General features: G+C 49.7%; 1 protein-coding gene across 2 annotated transcripts in view; it reads right to left on the bottom strand.

Annotated features, from left to right (window-relative positions):
• Positions 1–230: 230 nt before the first annotated feature.
• NUP160 (nucleoporin 160) overlaps positions 231–16,687 on the bottom strand; it is a 53,261-nt gene continuing 36,804 nt past the window's right edge. The window contains exons 24-36 of one of the 2 annotated variants that reach the window (XM_039536922.1): positions 15,900–15,995; positions 15,675–15,769; positions 14,497–14,593; positions 14,310–14,415; positions 13,854–14,014; positions 11,712–11,772; positions 9,909–10,019; positions 7,854–7,977; positions 6,697–6,798; positions 5,975–6,116; positions 2,910–3,035; positions 2,004–2,108; positions 231–801 (exon numbers count right to left, since the gene is read on the bottom strand). In XM_039536922.1, coding sequence (XP_039392856.1) covers positions 715–801; positions 2,004–2,108; positions 2,910–3,035; positions 5,975–6,116; positions 6,697–6,798; positions 7,854–7,977; positions 9,909–10,019; positions 11,712–11,772; positions 13,854–14,014; positions 14,310–14,415; positions 14,497–14,593; positions 15,675–15,769; positions 15,900–15,995 — 1,413 coding nt within the window. In that variant the 3' untranslated portion in view covers positions 231–714. The remainder of the gene's footprint in view (positions 802–2,003; positions 2,109–2,909; positions 3,036–5,974; positions 6,117–6,696; positions 6,799–7,853; positions 7,978–9,908; positions 10,020–11,711; positions 11,773–13,853; positions 14,015–14,309; positions 14,416–14,496; positions 14,594–15,674; positions 15,770–15,899; positions 15,996–16,687) is intronic. The other variant, XM_039536923.1, reaches the window with a different exon arrangement.

Genomic DNA, 16,687 nt, shown 5'->3' with positions numbered 1-16,687 from the left:
TGCGATGCCCCCAAGTTAAGGAGTTTTCTTCTGCCGCTTAAGTGTTTATGGCTGAATGTGCAAAAGTTGTCCGCTGGCCCAAAACGCCAGAGACCAGACCAATCTCTCTTGTCGTCAGTTGTTACCCAGTCACCTGAGTGCTCGCACAGATGCCAAGCCAGTGCTCCTTCGCTGCAGCTTTGGGACACGCTCCTTTCAATGGCTTAACACAGCAATCTAAAAACTCAGGCTTATAACAAAGTTTCATTTTATTAAAGATCATTCAAAAACGCCACAATAAATAAAGATGACAAACCCTTTCATTCCCATTTATAATACAGGCTAAGAACGACAGGACCTCCCGGCCAAAGGCATTCGGTAAAAACAGAAATGGAGGGAACTTAGGGTTTACAGAGCGTGGGAATTACAGCGCAATAAACTAACCCACCATCTTCTTGATTGAAAGTGGTTACATCAAAGCGATACAGAATGGGTCTCCAACGCATTAAAAATAGAAGCTCTCCGATCCCCTGACTCGGGCAGGGAATACTGTTTTTGGACCATTATGGAAAAATAGACTTTGTATTTTAGCACCACCAGCCGCACACGGGGCAGGCGTGTGACCCCGACCTTCCCACTCACGGCGACAGCCCCATGCATAAGGCCCGGTCATTGCAGAACATTGCAAGCTCTCCCTGGGGCTGGGTCTCCAGCCCCGTCAGGTCACGCAGACTGCTAGTTCCGGCGATACAAGAGATCTCGGGTTGCTGTGTCGACCTTTTGTTGGTAGTCCTCTAATTTGTCCTGCACCTTCTGGTACAGCTAGGAGAGAAGAGCGAGGGCAGCCATAAGAGGAGATTGAGCGGCACCGAGGACAGAATAGGACAGTCACTTCCCCCCCTTCAAGTCTCCACTTAGACCATCATTATCACACTCCCTTTGCAAGACCTGGCTCCTGCTGGTGGGAGAGCTGCTCTTCTGCTGTACCTGCTGTCAGCTCTGCTTTAGCCACCTCCACACCTTTTCCTCCATTTCCCCTTCCCCTGGCCCCCATCACCAGAAGCGTTTTAGGACACAGATTACACAGGACATACCACGCAGGGTGGAATGACAGTACCTGTGGCATGTGAGGAGCCGGGTGGGTTAGCGAATGGGGCAGCCTAGCTGTAGCCTCTGCTGAGAGGCCCTCTCAGCCCTGGAGGATGCAGAGAGCCTGTAGCAGGGTGCTAGGGCACAGTGCTCCCTCATGATTAGGGGGCTGGAGCACATGACTTATGAGAAGAGGCTGAGGGAACTGGGATTGTTTAGTCTGGAGAAGAGAAGAATGAGGTAGGATTTGATAGCTGCTTTCAACTACCTGAAAGGGGGGTTCCAAAAAGGATGGAACTAGACTGTTCTCAGTGGTAGCAGATGACAGAGCAAGGAACAATGGTCTCAAGTTGCAGTGGGGGAGGTTTATGTTAGATATTAGGAAAAACTATTTCACTAGGAGGGTGGTGAAGCACTGGAATGGGTTACCTAGGGAGGTGGTGGAATCTCCTTCCTTGGAGGTTTTTAAGGTCAGGCTTGACAAAGCCCTGGCTGGGATGATTTAGTTGGGGATTGGTCCTGCTTTGAGCAGGGGGTTCGACTAGATACTTCCTGAGGTCCCTTCCAACCCTGATATTCTATTATTCTATGTAAGATAAGGGCCCGTTCTGGTCATCAACTCTGACTTGCCAAGGAACCTCACCCACTCAGGGCTGCATCCAGGTTGGTCACTCACGGTTGAACTAGCCTATATAACTTAGGTTAAGAAGGGATTGGAGGGGGAGGTAGATTTTCCCATCACTCAGAGTCCGTTAATCAGCGTCACTTGCTGCTCAGCAATGTGCACCATTCACCCAACTTCAGCTCAGGCAGACAGTCAGCGGGCTCCCACCTGTTCCCTTCCTCCCCAGTGCACCTTGGTATCGCTCCCATCCCCTCGGGCAGAGCCACCCGGCTCGGGACTTTGGGTGGCAGCACCGTGGAGATGTACTCACCACAAAGCTGTGATGGTTTGTCGTGTTCTCTCCTAAGGCCTGAAGCAGCTGATCAATGGCTGAGTATGGCAGCCACACCATTGGCGCTATAGCAGACAACGGACACTAAAGGGAAGAGTGGCCATTAGTACTAACTAAGGCACTAAGCACTTATCTAGCACTTTTAATCCATAGACCTCAATTATCCCCATTGTACAGATAGGGAAGCTGAGGCACAGGGGAAAGTGACTTGCCTACGGTCGCCCAACAGGCCAGTGGCAGAGCCAGTAGCAGAACCCACGTCTGCAGAGTCCCCATCCAGTGCTCTAGCCACTGGGACACACTGTCTCTCCTTTAAACTGGTTTGTGGTCACTGCAGAGATGCTTAGCAGTGTTACAGGCAAGGAGGAAGTGATACGGCAGCCAGATGTTGGCTTCAGAGGAGCTGGGAACCCGGTTATGTTCCCCAGGAGGCACGCTGTGTCACATTAACCCAGTCAGGAAGGTGCCATGGGTTAGTTCTCTGAAGAGCCTCACCTTCCTTCCAGGAGCGTTACACAGAACCAGGATCAACAACAGCACAGACGAACTGCCCCACCAACACATGCTTGAGCAGCACAGCGGAATGGGCTGGGCAGGGCTCCTCTGCATGGGCCTCACTCATGCTTCAGCCAGCAGCTCCACTACTGTCATGGGCACCACTTGCCCTTCCGCCACCCTTCATCCAAGTGGGGGAAGGGAGGCGCTGCCCTAGAGGCCCAGCCAGAAGGGCTCTGCAGTGTGGAGCTGGGAGCCCCTCTTTGCGGGCAAGGAACTCTGGAGGAGCTGTCCTGAACCTTGGCTCAGAGCTGGCTGCCACCAGCTGCTATGGCAATGGGGAATGGTCGCAGGAGCGGGACTAGGGGGGCTGTTTCAGCCCTCGCCTACCTCAATCCCAAAGTGCTCATGGCCCTTCCCCAGTAAGGCGTCCACGTACTCCAACACCAAGTCCACGGCTTCCTCCAGGAGAGCGTAATTCAAGTAGAGGCGAAGGAGCTCAGCAGCATCCACCTTCTGCGAGCAAACAGAATTAGTGACAGCCTGATCACATGCCTGCAGCCAGGACTCCCCAGGCTCTGTTGCCTGAGCCACTCAAAACCGCCAGACGGGCTGGGGGGTCTGCCCTCAGCACAGGGCAGGGTTTCACTAAACCAGACTGATCACACTCAGGGTTACATTTCCCACGGCACCAGGCACACACAGGGCCACACAACAGCCTGGGATTTGCTTGGGCCGAAGAACAAAAGCTACTCCCCTCGCTCCTGCGTTCTTTGCCAAGGCTCACCCCAAAAGCACCTGATTCTATTGTTACTCCCATTTTTAACAGCCCTGGGGATCTTGCACCAGCCAGCTCTTGCCTCTCCGGGCTTCTGAATCTTCCTGCAATCACGCCCCCCAAGCAGCCCCCTTTCCAGCTCACTTGCCCCCCAGCAAAACCTTCCCAATACACTCACCCCACAAGCACCTTGTCCTAGTTCAGCCCCACCCTCTGGTGCCTCCTAACACCTCCTAGCCCTTAGAATACACCCAATTTACAAGCACAGATAGTGGCTCATTCTCAGTTACACAACTTGCCTTACAACCTCACTGGATGAGCCAGGATAGAAAGAAGCGCTGTTCCTCTCCATAATACCGTGCTGGGCAAGGGACGACCACATGCCCAGCACTTTACAAATGGGTCTGTTACTCAGACTGTATATGGCACACACGGGAACGAAGTTATGTCTGCCATGGAAAGCTTTTCTGGTTCCTGAGTGTACAGTTTCAGAAGTTTCTCTGCATTTCCCTTCCAAAGAACCAAACATTTAGATGAGGGTACAGTGGCTTCACTGGAGAAGGACGAGTATAAGATTTAGCAGAGAATATAGCTGCTTCTTGAAAATGGGGTTAGCCACACTTCAAAGCTGACTAGAGTCATCACCCCAGGAGCCAGAGACATCCAAGTTTCAGACTTCCTGGTTTCAGAAAGGGACACTGCAACCTCTGCAGAAGGTTAAAGCCAGTCAGTCCATTGGCAACCCTTTTCACTCCCTCAAGTATCTTCCTTTTGGGTTGAAATTCAACCCAACCAACCAAGTCTCCTTAGTTGAGTTCATAGGAAGAACGAGTAATGTTTTCCCAATCAGCTGGACCATTTTAAACTTCAACTGATCTGAACAGATTTGGTGCACAAAGTATCAGCAGCACAGGTAGCACCACCAGTGGCGAAGGTTGCCCAACACTCCCCATTGTAAGGCCCTGCTTTCAGTTGCTTATCACTTTGTCTAACTATTCGTGCTGAAGTTTCCCATGCTGAATGTTACTGGAAAGTTTCATTTCTCAGAACAAGAGCAGCAACAACACACTTTTTTGCCCCATGATAAAAGAGTCTTCCAACTCTTTTACAGATAAGTTCTAGAGCCTCCGTGCTTTGGACCAGGAGCTTGAAATTTGCCAGAGTGGGGGAGCCACCATGGTATCATGGTATCATGGATGTGCCTTTTGCGCTCCCATAAACATCTGCCCAAATCCTCAGAAAGTCTCAGTTTGCACCTGGTCAGTAGAAGCTTGTTAAAAGTTTAACAGCTAAACTATTCAAAGATTCCATTTGCACTGAGCATGCTCCATCCCAGGTCTGTTTGATGTTCCCTGCCTAGTCCAGGCAACCAGGTGCTGTGGCCCTGTCTCTGCTGTGCTGCCAAGGCCCCCAGTGAAGGGGAGAAGGAGGAAGCTACCCATGTAGAATGTAGAGGTGTGAAGATTTGGAGAGAAGAGGCAGCAGACTGGGACAAGGACACCTGTGAAACTCACTGGCAAGATGCGGACCTCATCCCCCTTTAGTGTCTGGCCCACACAAAGGATGACAACCTACTACTGCGACTAGGTCAGCATGATCCAACATGATGGAATAGCTGAATTTTCAGTTTGCTTTTACAAAACTTAGAAAACGACATAAAAATGTTAAAAGAATAGTAAAACTGCAAAACAGAGCAAGTGAGAGTTTCCAGGGGCCTGAGCAAACTTAATTCGGCCTCCTTGGAATTACAGCATCACATACTATTTTCCTCTCAGCCCCTGCCTCATTCAGTGCACCCTCCACCCCTGAAGAGCCCCTACCCTCTCCAGGAGACCCCTGGCCCCCCCAACACGCTCTACCCCCTTGAAAGAACCCTCAAGAGCCACTGTCCATGCACCCTCTTCACTTTAACCCCATACAAGAGTCCTGGTATCCACACGCACCCCCCCACTCCTAGCAACCATCTAAGTTCCTTATCCAGAAGCCCCATCCTCACCCCACACAGCAGCCTCCCCTCCCCCCGCTGACCTCCTGCCCTTCCACACCCCCAAACACAGCAGCCTCCTCAACAGGGAAAGTTACTCCTCCCAGATCCTAACTTCTGATGCCTCCCCACACCCTCAGCAGCCTGGCCAAACCCAAGATGTAGCCAAGATGCCCTATTCACCTGGCTTTGTAGCAGCTAAGCAAGTTGCCTGTTTCCAAGGCTGGGGAAGGGGAAATCTAGTTTGAAGATCAGACTCTATGGCCCTTGACATTATTTTAGTTTGGTTTGGTTTCTGAACTACAATGGGTGCACGATAAATTGCATGAGCACAAAATTCCTGACCAGCGGATGTACTGGAAGCAATCACACAGCCACACAATTGTCTCTCCCCCTTCTCCTTCCTTCGCTGTAGACACAGGGTACGTCCAGACTACCCGCCACATCGGCGGGTAGCGATCGATCTATCGGGGATCGATATATTGCGTCTCGTCTAGACGCGATATATTGATCCCCTCCGCGCTCCCCGTAGACTCCAGAACTCCACCAGGGCGAGAAGCGGAAGCGGAGTCGATGGGGGAGCCACGGCCGTCGATCCCACGCCGTGAGGACGGGAGGTAAGTCGAAATAAGATACATCGACTTCAGCTACGCTATTCCCGCCCAGTGTAGACCAGGCCACAGAAACATTTACCTTGTAACTGTTGATAAGCCAGTTGGGCAGCGGCACCCCATGCGAGAGGAGCTTATTGATTACACAGTGATGATACAGATGGTTCTGGGATTTGTATCTGTCCAGGTAGGAAGCTAACAGCCGCCAGGCTTCATCTGTTGCACTAGAAGACAGGATAGAGTACATCATTTGCTATTCCTGCGCTTAGACTGCGAAGGGGTAGCTTGTGCATTAGTCCCTATTAGATATGTAGGTGGGTGGGATCCACATGGAAAAAAGCAATTACAGAGACCTGGAGCTAAGAGGGGGAAGCTAACTGGAGATGAGCTTGTAGCAAGATTTAGAAGTAAGAAAGGAAATGCAAGTACCAGCAGTCCTAGTGCCGGTTTTACCTGAGGTGTGACCAGGCCAACAGCATGTGCTTAATGCCTGCATTTAAAACAGTGCATTTATAAGCACACCTAAATGAGGTATAGAGGAAAGGCAAACACGCTTTGCTGCTGCTTGTGTGTGGCCAGAGCCTTGGGGCGTGTTTGGATTAGATAGATTGCCAGAGTGCCGTCCTCTTCCCCAAAAGCTTCGATGCTACAGGGTCCCCTCTGAAGCAGCTGCAATCCTGGGATTTTTATGAACCCACGAATCTTGGTTTTGGTAAGAGATTTTTACCACAAGAAGCTGCAGCAGCATCTACCTTTGAAGAGCAGCCCCGAACAGTCTCCTCCAGGAAGAACAAGCACCCGTACCTGGACTCCTTGGTGGTAATGACAGAGGAGAGCTGGTTTGCCGCTAGCCAATCCCAGGCCTCTGCCTGAGCCGCTTCCCCGCCGAACTGCAGTTTGATGCATCTGGAACACACAACATCCAGCATCATACACTGCACGCCGCACACAAAGCTGGGGTTCCCATGCCCTCCCCTCCCACAGCTACACCATGAAACTGTTCAGTCAGGTTGGTCCTCCCCGATGCAGTTATACTCCCAGCAGTTCCTGGCATTGCTGGTATAACAGGAGATGCAGGGGTAACCACTTGGTTGAAGTTAAACTCTTCAGATAGGTCAATTTAAAAAAAACAATCACACCCTAGCTCCTAAGTGACAAGAGCCCCTCAATAACCAACCTGACCCAAACAAACGTGACCTGTTCTGTGGGCACTAGGAAAATCCAGGACACTGAGCATGGGAGTGTAGTCTGCATGTGCCAAGAAGCAGGAATGGCCTCTCAAGCACTCCTAGCATGGCCCCCTTGTGATTCCAATACACCCCTGTGGAATCATGGCATTTGCCGGTGTGAAAAGAAACGCTGCAGAAGTACTCCAGGTGTATTCCAGTATCTCTCTCTCTAATGTAAGGGAAGCCAGCCCCACACGTGCTCCAGCGGACCCAGTTTGAGAACACGAGCTACCCAGTGAGGAAAGCCTCTTTGCACACTTAGCGAACATCAATGCCATCAGCCCCAGAGCCCGGACACCCCGTGTCAGAGCCACGACACCAGGAAGGATTTAAAACACTCCTGTTTCGACATTTTCCGATTTTTAGATCTTAGGGGGCAGCCTCTCACTCCTGATGTGTGTTGAAGATCATTTTAGGTTGAAAATTCAAGCTTAGATGCACACACAAGTGTGGGACTCCCCCACAGTGGCCCGAAGGGGTGGCTCTTAGCCCTCCTCACACCAGGAGTGAGGAGGGGATCACTAACCATCTCCTTCCCTTTTGCTGATCCCTGCCCTCCTCAGTTAAACCCAGCTGTTTCCAAGAGCACAACACACACACCCCTACAATCTGCAGGCTTCTGAGACAGCTGAGAGTTGACAGGCCAGGTCATAATTCCACAAAGCTTATGCAATACAAGTTCTTCAGCATTTGTGTTATACAACCTTAAAAGCATGATAACATGTCACGTACTTGAAAGCCAGCCCCTCAAAGACAGGTGTCAGGGGGAGTTTGAAGGTCTGGCAGAGCGAGATGGCTGTGTCAAAGAGGCCAGCCTGAACCAAGAGGGTGACCATTTCCTCTGGCGAAGAGCTTCCTGCGCAAACAGAACACCCAGTCAGCGCATGCCGCAAACTGACCATTCTCACCTATCTTCTTCAAATGCAGCATGGTACAACGCCTTACTGAGGGATTCGCTGGGAAAGCTACAAGGGGGTTATACCTTAGAAGTCAGGAAATTCTCCACAAGGCAACATTGGACTGTGCAAAGTGGCAGGGTTATAAACAGTGTAAATAAAAAAAAGTGTTAGGAGACTCTGGGAATGACAGAAAAACAAGTCTGACTTTGGTGCCAGGTAAACTGGCTGAAACTAACTCAAAGACTAGGAAAGTTTGATGACTCTTTAACCTCATTCTCCTAAACTGCTGGACTTTATATATATTTAAAAAAAAAAAACACAGTCCGAGGCAGAGTGCAAGCACAGAAAGCCTGAGCCTAAATAGTTAAAGTTTGGCAAAATTATAACTAATCAAAACAGATTATAACCAAAAAGTGTTCAGCAAATTTCCCCATAGGCCTCTTTCGGCTGTAAACCAAAACCCTGTTTGCCTCTTGGTAGCAGGGAAGCTCCTCGATGGGGATATTCTTACTCTTAGGTGGCGTTTGTACCATGCTGACAGCCATCAGTATTACAGGCTAACGAGTGACCCTGCCTCTGAGGTGGAACACAGCAGTGTTTAACAGCACAAAGAAACACAAGTGTATTGGTTCTGGACAGGCAGTGAAAAATACTGTTAAGGAGACGTTAAGGAGGCAGCAGGTAATTACTTGAGCTGGAATTTATCTAGCAGAAGAGCCACCTACTCTTGAGAGATTTAACCTCCCCCTACCCCCAATTTGCCTAGACTTCTGCATGACAACAGCGAAGAACGTGAGTAACAGCAGCAATGCCCCAGACATTCTACAGGTGCATTGGTTAAAGAATAGACTGAAGAGACGCTCACCGTTCATACTTCTTGTAGCAGCCTAGAAGGGACCCCTGTGATCACCTAGTCTGATCTCCTAACACTGGCCAGAGACCTGCCCCCAAACAATCCCTAGAGCAGAGCTTGTAGAAAAATATCCAGTCTGGACTTAAATTGTCAGTGATGGAGACTCCACCATTGTTTCAATGGTTAATTACTCTCATTGTTAAAAATGTAACTTTTATTTCCAGTCTGCATTTGTCTAGCTTCGACCTCCAGTCTCTGGATTGCGTTAGACATTTCTCTGCTAGACTGAAGAGCTCATTATTAACGATCTGTTCCCAGTGCAGGTACTTAGAGACTGATCAAGTCACCCCCTAACCTTCGCTTTGTTAAGCTAACTAGACTGAGCTCTTTGGGTAAGTCTATACTGCAATTAGACACCGATGGCCCAGGCTTGTGGGATTCAGGCCATGGGGCTGTTTAATTGCGGTGTAGATGCTGGGGCCTGGGCTGCACCTAGGGTCGCCAACTTTGGTTGGACATGTTCCTGGAGGTATCATCAGATGACATTTTTAATTCCTGGAGACTCCAGGGCAATCCTGGAGGGTTGACAACCCCAGCTGCAGCCCAGGCTTTGGCACTCTGCAAGGCGGGAGGGTCCCAGAACTCCAGCTTCAGCCTGAGCCCAAACACCACAAGTAAACAGCCCCTTAAGCCTGAACCCTGCGAGCCCAAGTCAGCAGTGGGTTTTTAATTGCAGGGTAAACATACCCTTTGAGTCTCTCACCGTAAAGCACATTTTCTAATTCTGTAACCATTCTCCTGACTCTTCTCCGAACCCTGTCCCATTTATAAACACCCCTTGTAGGTTTCCCATTCCAGTATAGCCGGGTCCATCCCAGGTTTGCTTGCGAGATCTGACGAGATCACAAGACAACGTGGCTGCAGATGCAAAACAGTTTCACATCACCACACCGTGCGTACGAACTACACCCTGACTCTCTAAAAGCAGCTTTGAGCTGCTGTTCCGAGCCCTGTGGGCCAATACCCCATCCCTACCTGCAACAGCAGCTGTCGATGGGTCATGCTGTGCAAGAGTTAGTCGGATGTGAGCCAACATGCACTCCTTCTCCAAATCCTCCAGCTCCAAGATTTCTATCTGGCGAGCTGCTGTACAAAACAGATGTTTATTTAGAGAAGCCCAGTGCAGGCCAGATGTTGTACAGACAATGGGGATGGGAAAGGCCCTGCTTTACAGAGCTTATGGTCTAAACTGTCAATAGATAAAGGAAAATTGAGATGCAACCTACCAGTGTCTGAAGAGCGCACATATGTGGTCATTTAGGATATATGTCTACCCTGTAATCTGGTGGGGTGATTACAGCGCGCATAGACAGCTCTGACCTAGCATGAGACTCGATTATCTAGTTAAATCAAAACTATCACGGGTATATTGATATACGCTGCAATCACTCCTCAGGACTGCAGTGCAGGCCTATCCTAAGTTAACCCTTCCAAAAGAGGATGACTAGCCTTTCGGGGACTTGGTAAAACCCATTTTTTAAGGAAGGACTTGCAGGAGAGTGTGGAGGCATGGCAGACGAGGCCAGAAAGGGAGCTCCAACCTCAGAGCACCCTAGGAAAGAAGTTGCAGCATCTGCAATTATGTATAAAACAAACCAAGTTTAAAACACCCTCAGCCGTGGTGACTAATGGAACCCTCTATCCACCAAAATGCACATATTAGGTACTTGAGTAGCCACCTGACCTTTGCCTGTAGCCCTTGCCCTACCTCCCGCAGTGCTCACATCACGGCTGAAGTAAATTGCAGGATATTCAGGGCAGGGGTCATGTCTTCTATGCTTGGATGGCACCTAGCACACACCGCAGCACACAATGAACATGCAAGTTACACACATGCTCAGTCAGTGAAGCTAAGGGTGAAGAAGCCCTGGGGAATGGCTTTATGAAGGCTGCAGAAAAACTGATCTTCTGGAGATGCCATGTGCTGTGCTGTCCCTTAATCAAGGATGTATCTGGGGCACATGATAAAGCAGATCTAGACTCCAGAACACACACACTCATTTTAGCCGGCAACAACTAGAATTTGCTCTCCATGTTTTAAACAAGTGAAGGACTTTTAGATTATAGGTCTTCAAAATGGCTCCTCTGGAAATTATGCAGAGCGGCTAGCATGCCTGTGTGTCCTTCTTATCAACCTATGGAGTCATATTACAGCAAACAATTGAATTCACCTTGACTGACTTCTCCTTGCTAGTTTTTAACTCCTATGCAGCACTTAGACAGATCCAGTTAAGAACATTACAAATGCCACACTCTGGTTAACACAACAGGTAGTTTTTACTAATATTCCTGTCTTTTGAAATGTTAAAAAAAAACAAAAAACGAGACATGGTGCCCCAGGCAGACCCTTTGTGGTGCTCATTTCCCACTAAATCACATGCCTTCAGAAAATATTCAGATATCGAAATGAAGATAGATACACATGCAAAACAAGGCAGAGTTAAGTTTGTTGTGCTGAAATATGCCCTTCCCTGAACTTGCTAGGAATATGTTTGTTATGCAGCCAGTGTAATACAAACTGAAAGGCCATTGTTGTCATAACTCTGATGGTTTTGTATTTTTTTTTACAAATCAGTCTGCTGGAATTTTAAGAATGTGAACACCAAGGCCATGATGGGGATTGGAGAAAGGCAGCACATTTTTCGAGTGCTACTTCAAGTGGTACAGAGGCTGTGGAAGGAGGGGAGCCCTCTCCCCGGTTACTAGCAAGTGGCACAACTTTTGAGTGAAAAGCAGAGCGCTGGAATACAAGAATTATGGGAGGCACCAGTGACTTACTTGGGACAGCTGTGCACTCCCCATCATGGCTTCTCTTTGGGGACGCTCCTGGGCGTTCATACTGCCAGGAAGAAAAAGGTTTAGTTGAAGTTGGATTTCAAAGGGCAGGCCGCTTCCCCGTCCCCATCTAATGCTCCATCTCAGACGCTCACACTGGGAGAGCTGTAGGGCTATATCGCAATTCCAAAGGCTACATCTGTATGGATCTGGCTGCAGAAAGCAGCACCCGTGGTCTCTGCCACGCTGAACCAAACTTCTGCAGTAAGAGCTCAGATGTTGGAGGCAAAATGAAGCATTCGCAGTTATGTAAGAAACAAAACCTATCAAAATTCAGGAGAACCAAGGAAACAAGGCACAGAATTTGTAGCTTGGTCCTTGATTATAGCAATCCCCTCCCCTTTGTGAGCTGAAGTGGATAGAATGCCTTTTGGAGGACTAGACCCAATAAGAACAGCATACAGCTAAAACAAGCACAGCGCACCCTGAATGGAAGGTGAACTTCAAGGCAGGTACCATGGCTACAGGGCTCGGACGATTACAGCATTGGCAGGTTACACGATGGCTTCCATTCTAAACCAGATTTTACACACTAAACATGCTCAAAAAGTTGTCCTTTGGGGCTACAATGCTGCCTCTTTGGTCTCAGGCAAAAATGGGTTTCTCTTTTTTCCCCACCCTCACATACAAAGAAAACCCATCCATCTGCATGTGTTATAAGGCTGGGGGGAAGAGGATGCGTAACTATATTGTTCACTTTTTGCTTCCCAAACAGCTGACCAAAAAAAGCAATCGGGTCGTGTCTAGGCCTCAGCCAAGATGGAGAAAACTGGGAAAGTTCAGAGTTTTCGGCTGCACATGGTTAGCAAGTATCAGAACATTTTAACCAGCTGGTGGTAGTTCTCCTTGCCCCTTGCGCAACACGGGCCTTGTCTAGACAGACGGGTTTCCTGGCATAGCCGTTTATTAGAACTATACCAGCCCAAGAGCTCTTCTGCCAGTACAGCTTAGCCCAGTTCCCTGAATGGAATCATCAGTTCTGGGGTGAGGACTCTTGTCTCCACACTGGGGCGTTGGCAGCAGAACTACGCTGGTCAGCTTGCAATTCTCTCGCCCCCCTCCACTGACATAGCTATATGCCGATCAATTTCTCTAGTGTAAATCACGCCCTAGTGATGTTATGAAACAGAAAAGTTGCCAGCTTAATCCCTGCTGAGTATGATCAAAAGGAGGCTGAGAGCAGTAGGCTAGACACCCGCCCTGCCCCCAGTCGGAGCCCTGGCCCAATGGCTGGTGCTGGCTCCTTCCTCCAGTCTCCCAATACACAGGGTCAGTCCTGTTTGGGGAGAGCGGCAACAGCAGGCATTTGAGATTGGCAGTCACCAGCCTGTAATGCCTATGGCTAAGGCCCTACCAAATTCATGGTTCATTTTGATCAATTTCATGGCCAGAGGGTTTTTTTAAATTGGTCGATTTCACGTTTGCAGATCTTTACATCTGAAATTTCATGGTGGTAACCATGGGGTCCCAACACAAAGGGTACCCGGCGGTGGGTCTGATCTCCTCCCCCACCCTCCCAGAGGAGCTGTGCAGGTGAAGAGGAAGTCCTATTCCTCCCCAGCCCAGCTGAGCCACGCAGCTAGGAGCCCCCGCCTGGGGCACACCCAGCAGCACAGGGGAGATCAAACCCACCTCCACAAGCCTCCTCCAGCTGCAGGAACCTCCAGGGCTGCTGCCCAGCCCCAGAGCTTCCTACAGGGGAGGCACATGGAGGTGGATCTGATCTCCCCCTGAGAGTGGCTGTGCAGGGGAAGGACAAGTCCTGTCCCTCCCCAGCCCAGCCAGGACTCACAGCTAGGAGTCCCCAGCTGGGGTGGTCCCAGCAGAATGGGAGATACCAGATTTCATGGGGAAGGGCTTATTTCACGGTTCACGACACTTTTTTCATGGCCATGAAATTGGTAGGGCCCTACCTATGGCCAATCTCATGTACTCTATGGTAGCAGGAATGGTAGGTGAACCCCATTGGTGGCCTTACAGTGGAAGCACCTTTACAACAAGAGGGATCACTGCTAAAAAACCAGGCCCATAGCCACCACTTTGACAGACAGTTTTAAAATAAGCCGAAGGTTCGAGATTTCATACCACTGCTCCGGAAGCCGGTTGCACTATCCATGCGTATTCTGGGCGGATGAGCCGTAAGCAGTTAATGGCAGCAAGATAGCAGTTCCCTTGTTTCTGAAGCCCACGGAGCGTCCGCACCTCCCTGCCCAGGCGCATGCCATATTCAAACATCACCGTCCCAGCTGGGGAAGAAGACATGAACGTTTCAGCGCATAGCAGAATTCTCTTTCCATTGGACTGACACCTCTGGGGATTTGCTGGCTATACAGAGGAGGCACTGGCTAGGCCAGAGAGATGGGCAACAGTGCTACACCTAAGAAAGCCCATGGCACCTGGACAGATAAACAGCACCATCATGGAGAGAACTCCATGATGAACGACAGACTGTGCGGACACAAGATTTACTAGTACAGCTATTCCAGGCAAGGAGAGCCCAGTGCCAAGATACAAGGGACTAGCGATGCCCGACAGCCTTACCCTTGCGATAGTTGTGACGGTAGATGTGGAAAGCATAGAGCAGCTCATAGTAATTGTGAGTCATCAGGTCCACAGCGCGAGCTCGAGACTCGATTATCCCCACAACCTAAGACAAGAGACACAGGAGGTTTTCCAGCCGCCTTCCACTATACCTGTTCTCCCCCCTGGCCCACGGCCAGTAAATTACCTCATTATGGAGGTTCACATAGGGGAACTCCACCAGGTCCTGCAGCTGGGAGCGTTCACACAGAACCACCACCAGCTGGCGCAAACAGTCCAGCTGCCTAGGAAGAGACAAAGGCAAAGCTATTCTAATGAACTTGGATAGGCAGGCAGGCAAGATGCACATCTGCCAGCAGAGTTCACAAGCCATGAGTGGTTCAGACTTGAGATGGGGGGTGAGGACTCCCCATCCCCTTTGGACCCCAGGAGGAAGGCCTGCGTCTGGCTTCTGGTCAAGCTTTTGGGAGGCGAAAGCGGGTGGTGGTGTAGAAATTTGCAGGAGGCTTGGCTGGAAGCAGGGAACCTGGACGGGGGAGCTGTTCTCTTCAAGCGTCCTAAGGAACAGAGTTCCTCCTTCCTTCCTCGCCAGAAGGTGAGCGATTCAGGCTGAACCCCCGCACTACCGAGTCCCGTACATACACTCCCCGCTCAGGCTTATGAATGTGATTGGGATGGGAAAGCCTCTCCCTGACTGGCTGTCCAGTTTCTGCCCCTCTTGGTCCTGTGTTCTTCTCCTGCCAGGAAGGGACTTCTCAGATAACAGACAGTCTGTTAGGACCTATTTAGTGTGGACTTATGGGGGGTGTTCTCAAACTATTTTTGCTGGGAACCCCTTTAAAAATATTTCAGACTCTGATCGCCAGCCCACCCTCACCCCCCCCCCCCCCAATACCATGCCACCCAGCTCTGAAGGCAGCACCATCGTCAGCAACAGCACAGAAGGGTGGTAATACCATAGCATGCAACCCTTACTTCTGTGCAGCTGCTGGTGGTGGCTCTGCCTTCAGAGCTGGGTGCCCACCCAGCTCTGAAGGAAACACAGATGTAAGGGTGGCAATACCACAACCCCCCTACAATAGGCTTGCGACCCCCAGTTTGAGAAACGCTGGCTTATAGCATACCCAGGAATAAACCAGGTTTTGGCTTTCAGGGTGAGAAGGAGCTATGGCACCCAGACAGGCATGACTCATCCCAATCAGTTTCTTACACTGCACTGAACTAAGCGCAAATATCACATCAGAGTGATGGGAATGTTCCGTACTAACAGCTTTCCAAATGGGTGAGAGGTTGCGAGACAGACGCTAAGTGCAGCCCACAGCTCAAACAGCAGAGCAGCAGAGTTGAAGGACACAAGGATGTTACCTGCTGGAATCTGGATTCTGGGTTAAGGCCTCATACGCTTGGCTATTGTGCCCTAAATCCAAGTGATGTTTGAAAATGCACGTCCTCAAAGTAGCCTAAAACATCAGAGAGCGTAACTCAGTTCAGTCAATATTATCTGTACCAATTAAGATAAGTTCTTGGTGCCAGCAATAGCTGCTGCATGGAAAAAACCCAATGTCTCAGCACAAAAGAATTAATGCCTACCTGGCTTCTCCAGTCGTCAGCTGCTTCTGTGATTGCTAGCGTTGCTAACTGGATGACCAGTTCAGGTAAACCAATAACGTCCAGCAATCGTAGGACCTAGAGAGGAGACAGACTCTGGTTTGGGATGTAGTTGTGTCTAAGAACGTGGAGAATTTTGTTTTCTTTACCAGGAGAAAGATATTTCCACGCTCACTGAATTCAGAAACAGCCAAAAAGATTTTGGCAATGTTTGCAAAAAACACGTTCGTTTTCCAGCAGATGCCAAGAATTTCAAACCCAAGAGGGATACTTTGGTACGTTATAAACAGAGGGATTGAATCGTGTTTTTCACGGCTAGGGACTTTCCTGCAGAATCCAACCCACAGAACTGTGATCCACAACTAAAACTTCTCTCTCTCAATGTTTATAAGCCATTACGGTTGCAATCTTAACACAGCTAACCATTTGAGGGCTGATGATTCTAAAAGAAATGTAGCTAACACACTCATCCATCAATCCTGAGCTCCTGCTTACACCTCTCCAGGTGCCAAAAGCACCAACTGTCCCCTACTCAGCTGCCACAACCTCCAACCTCCCTCCCACCCCCACGGATAACTTATTTATTCTGTAGTAGCACCCAGGAGCCCGAGTCATGGAACAGGCCCCACAAGGAACTGTACAAACAGAACAAAGTCTCTAACCCACAACCACAATATAAGTAGCTACCACAATGCAGTTAGGCACTCTCAGCAGAATTCACAGATTAAGGCCAGAGACTCTCACCTAGTGATTCCTGCATCAAGCCCACA

This window comes from Mauremys reevesii, linkage group 4 (assembly GCF_016161935.1).
Source record: "Mauremys reevesii isolate NIE-2019 linkage group 4, ASM1616193v1, whole genome shotgun sequence".
Taxonomy (NCBI): domain Eukaryota; kingdom Metazoa; phylum Chordata; order Testudines; family Geoemydidae; genus Mauremys; species Mauremys reevesii.
This window is presented reverse-complemented; position numbering and strand designations above follow the sequence as displayed.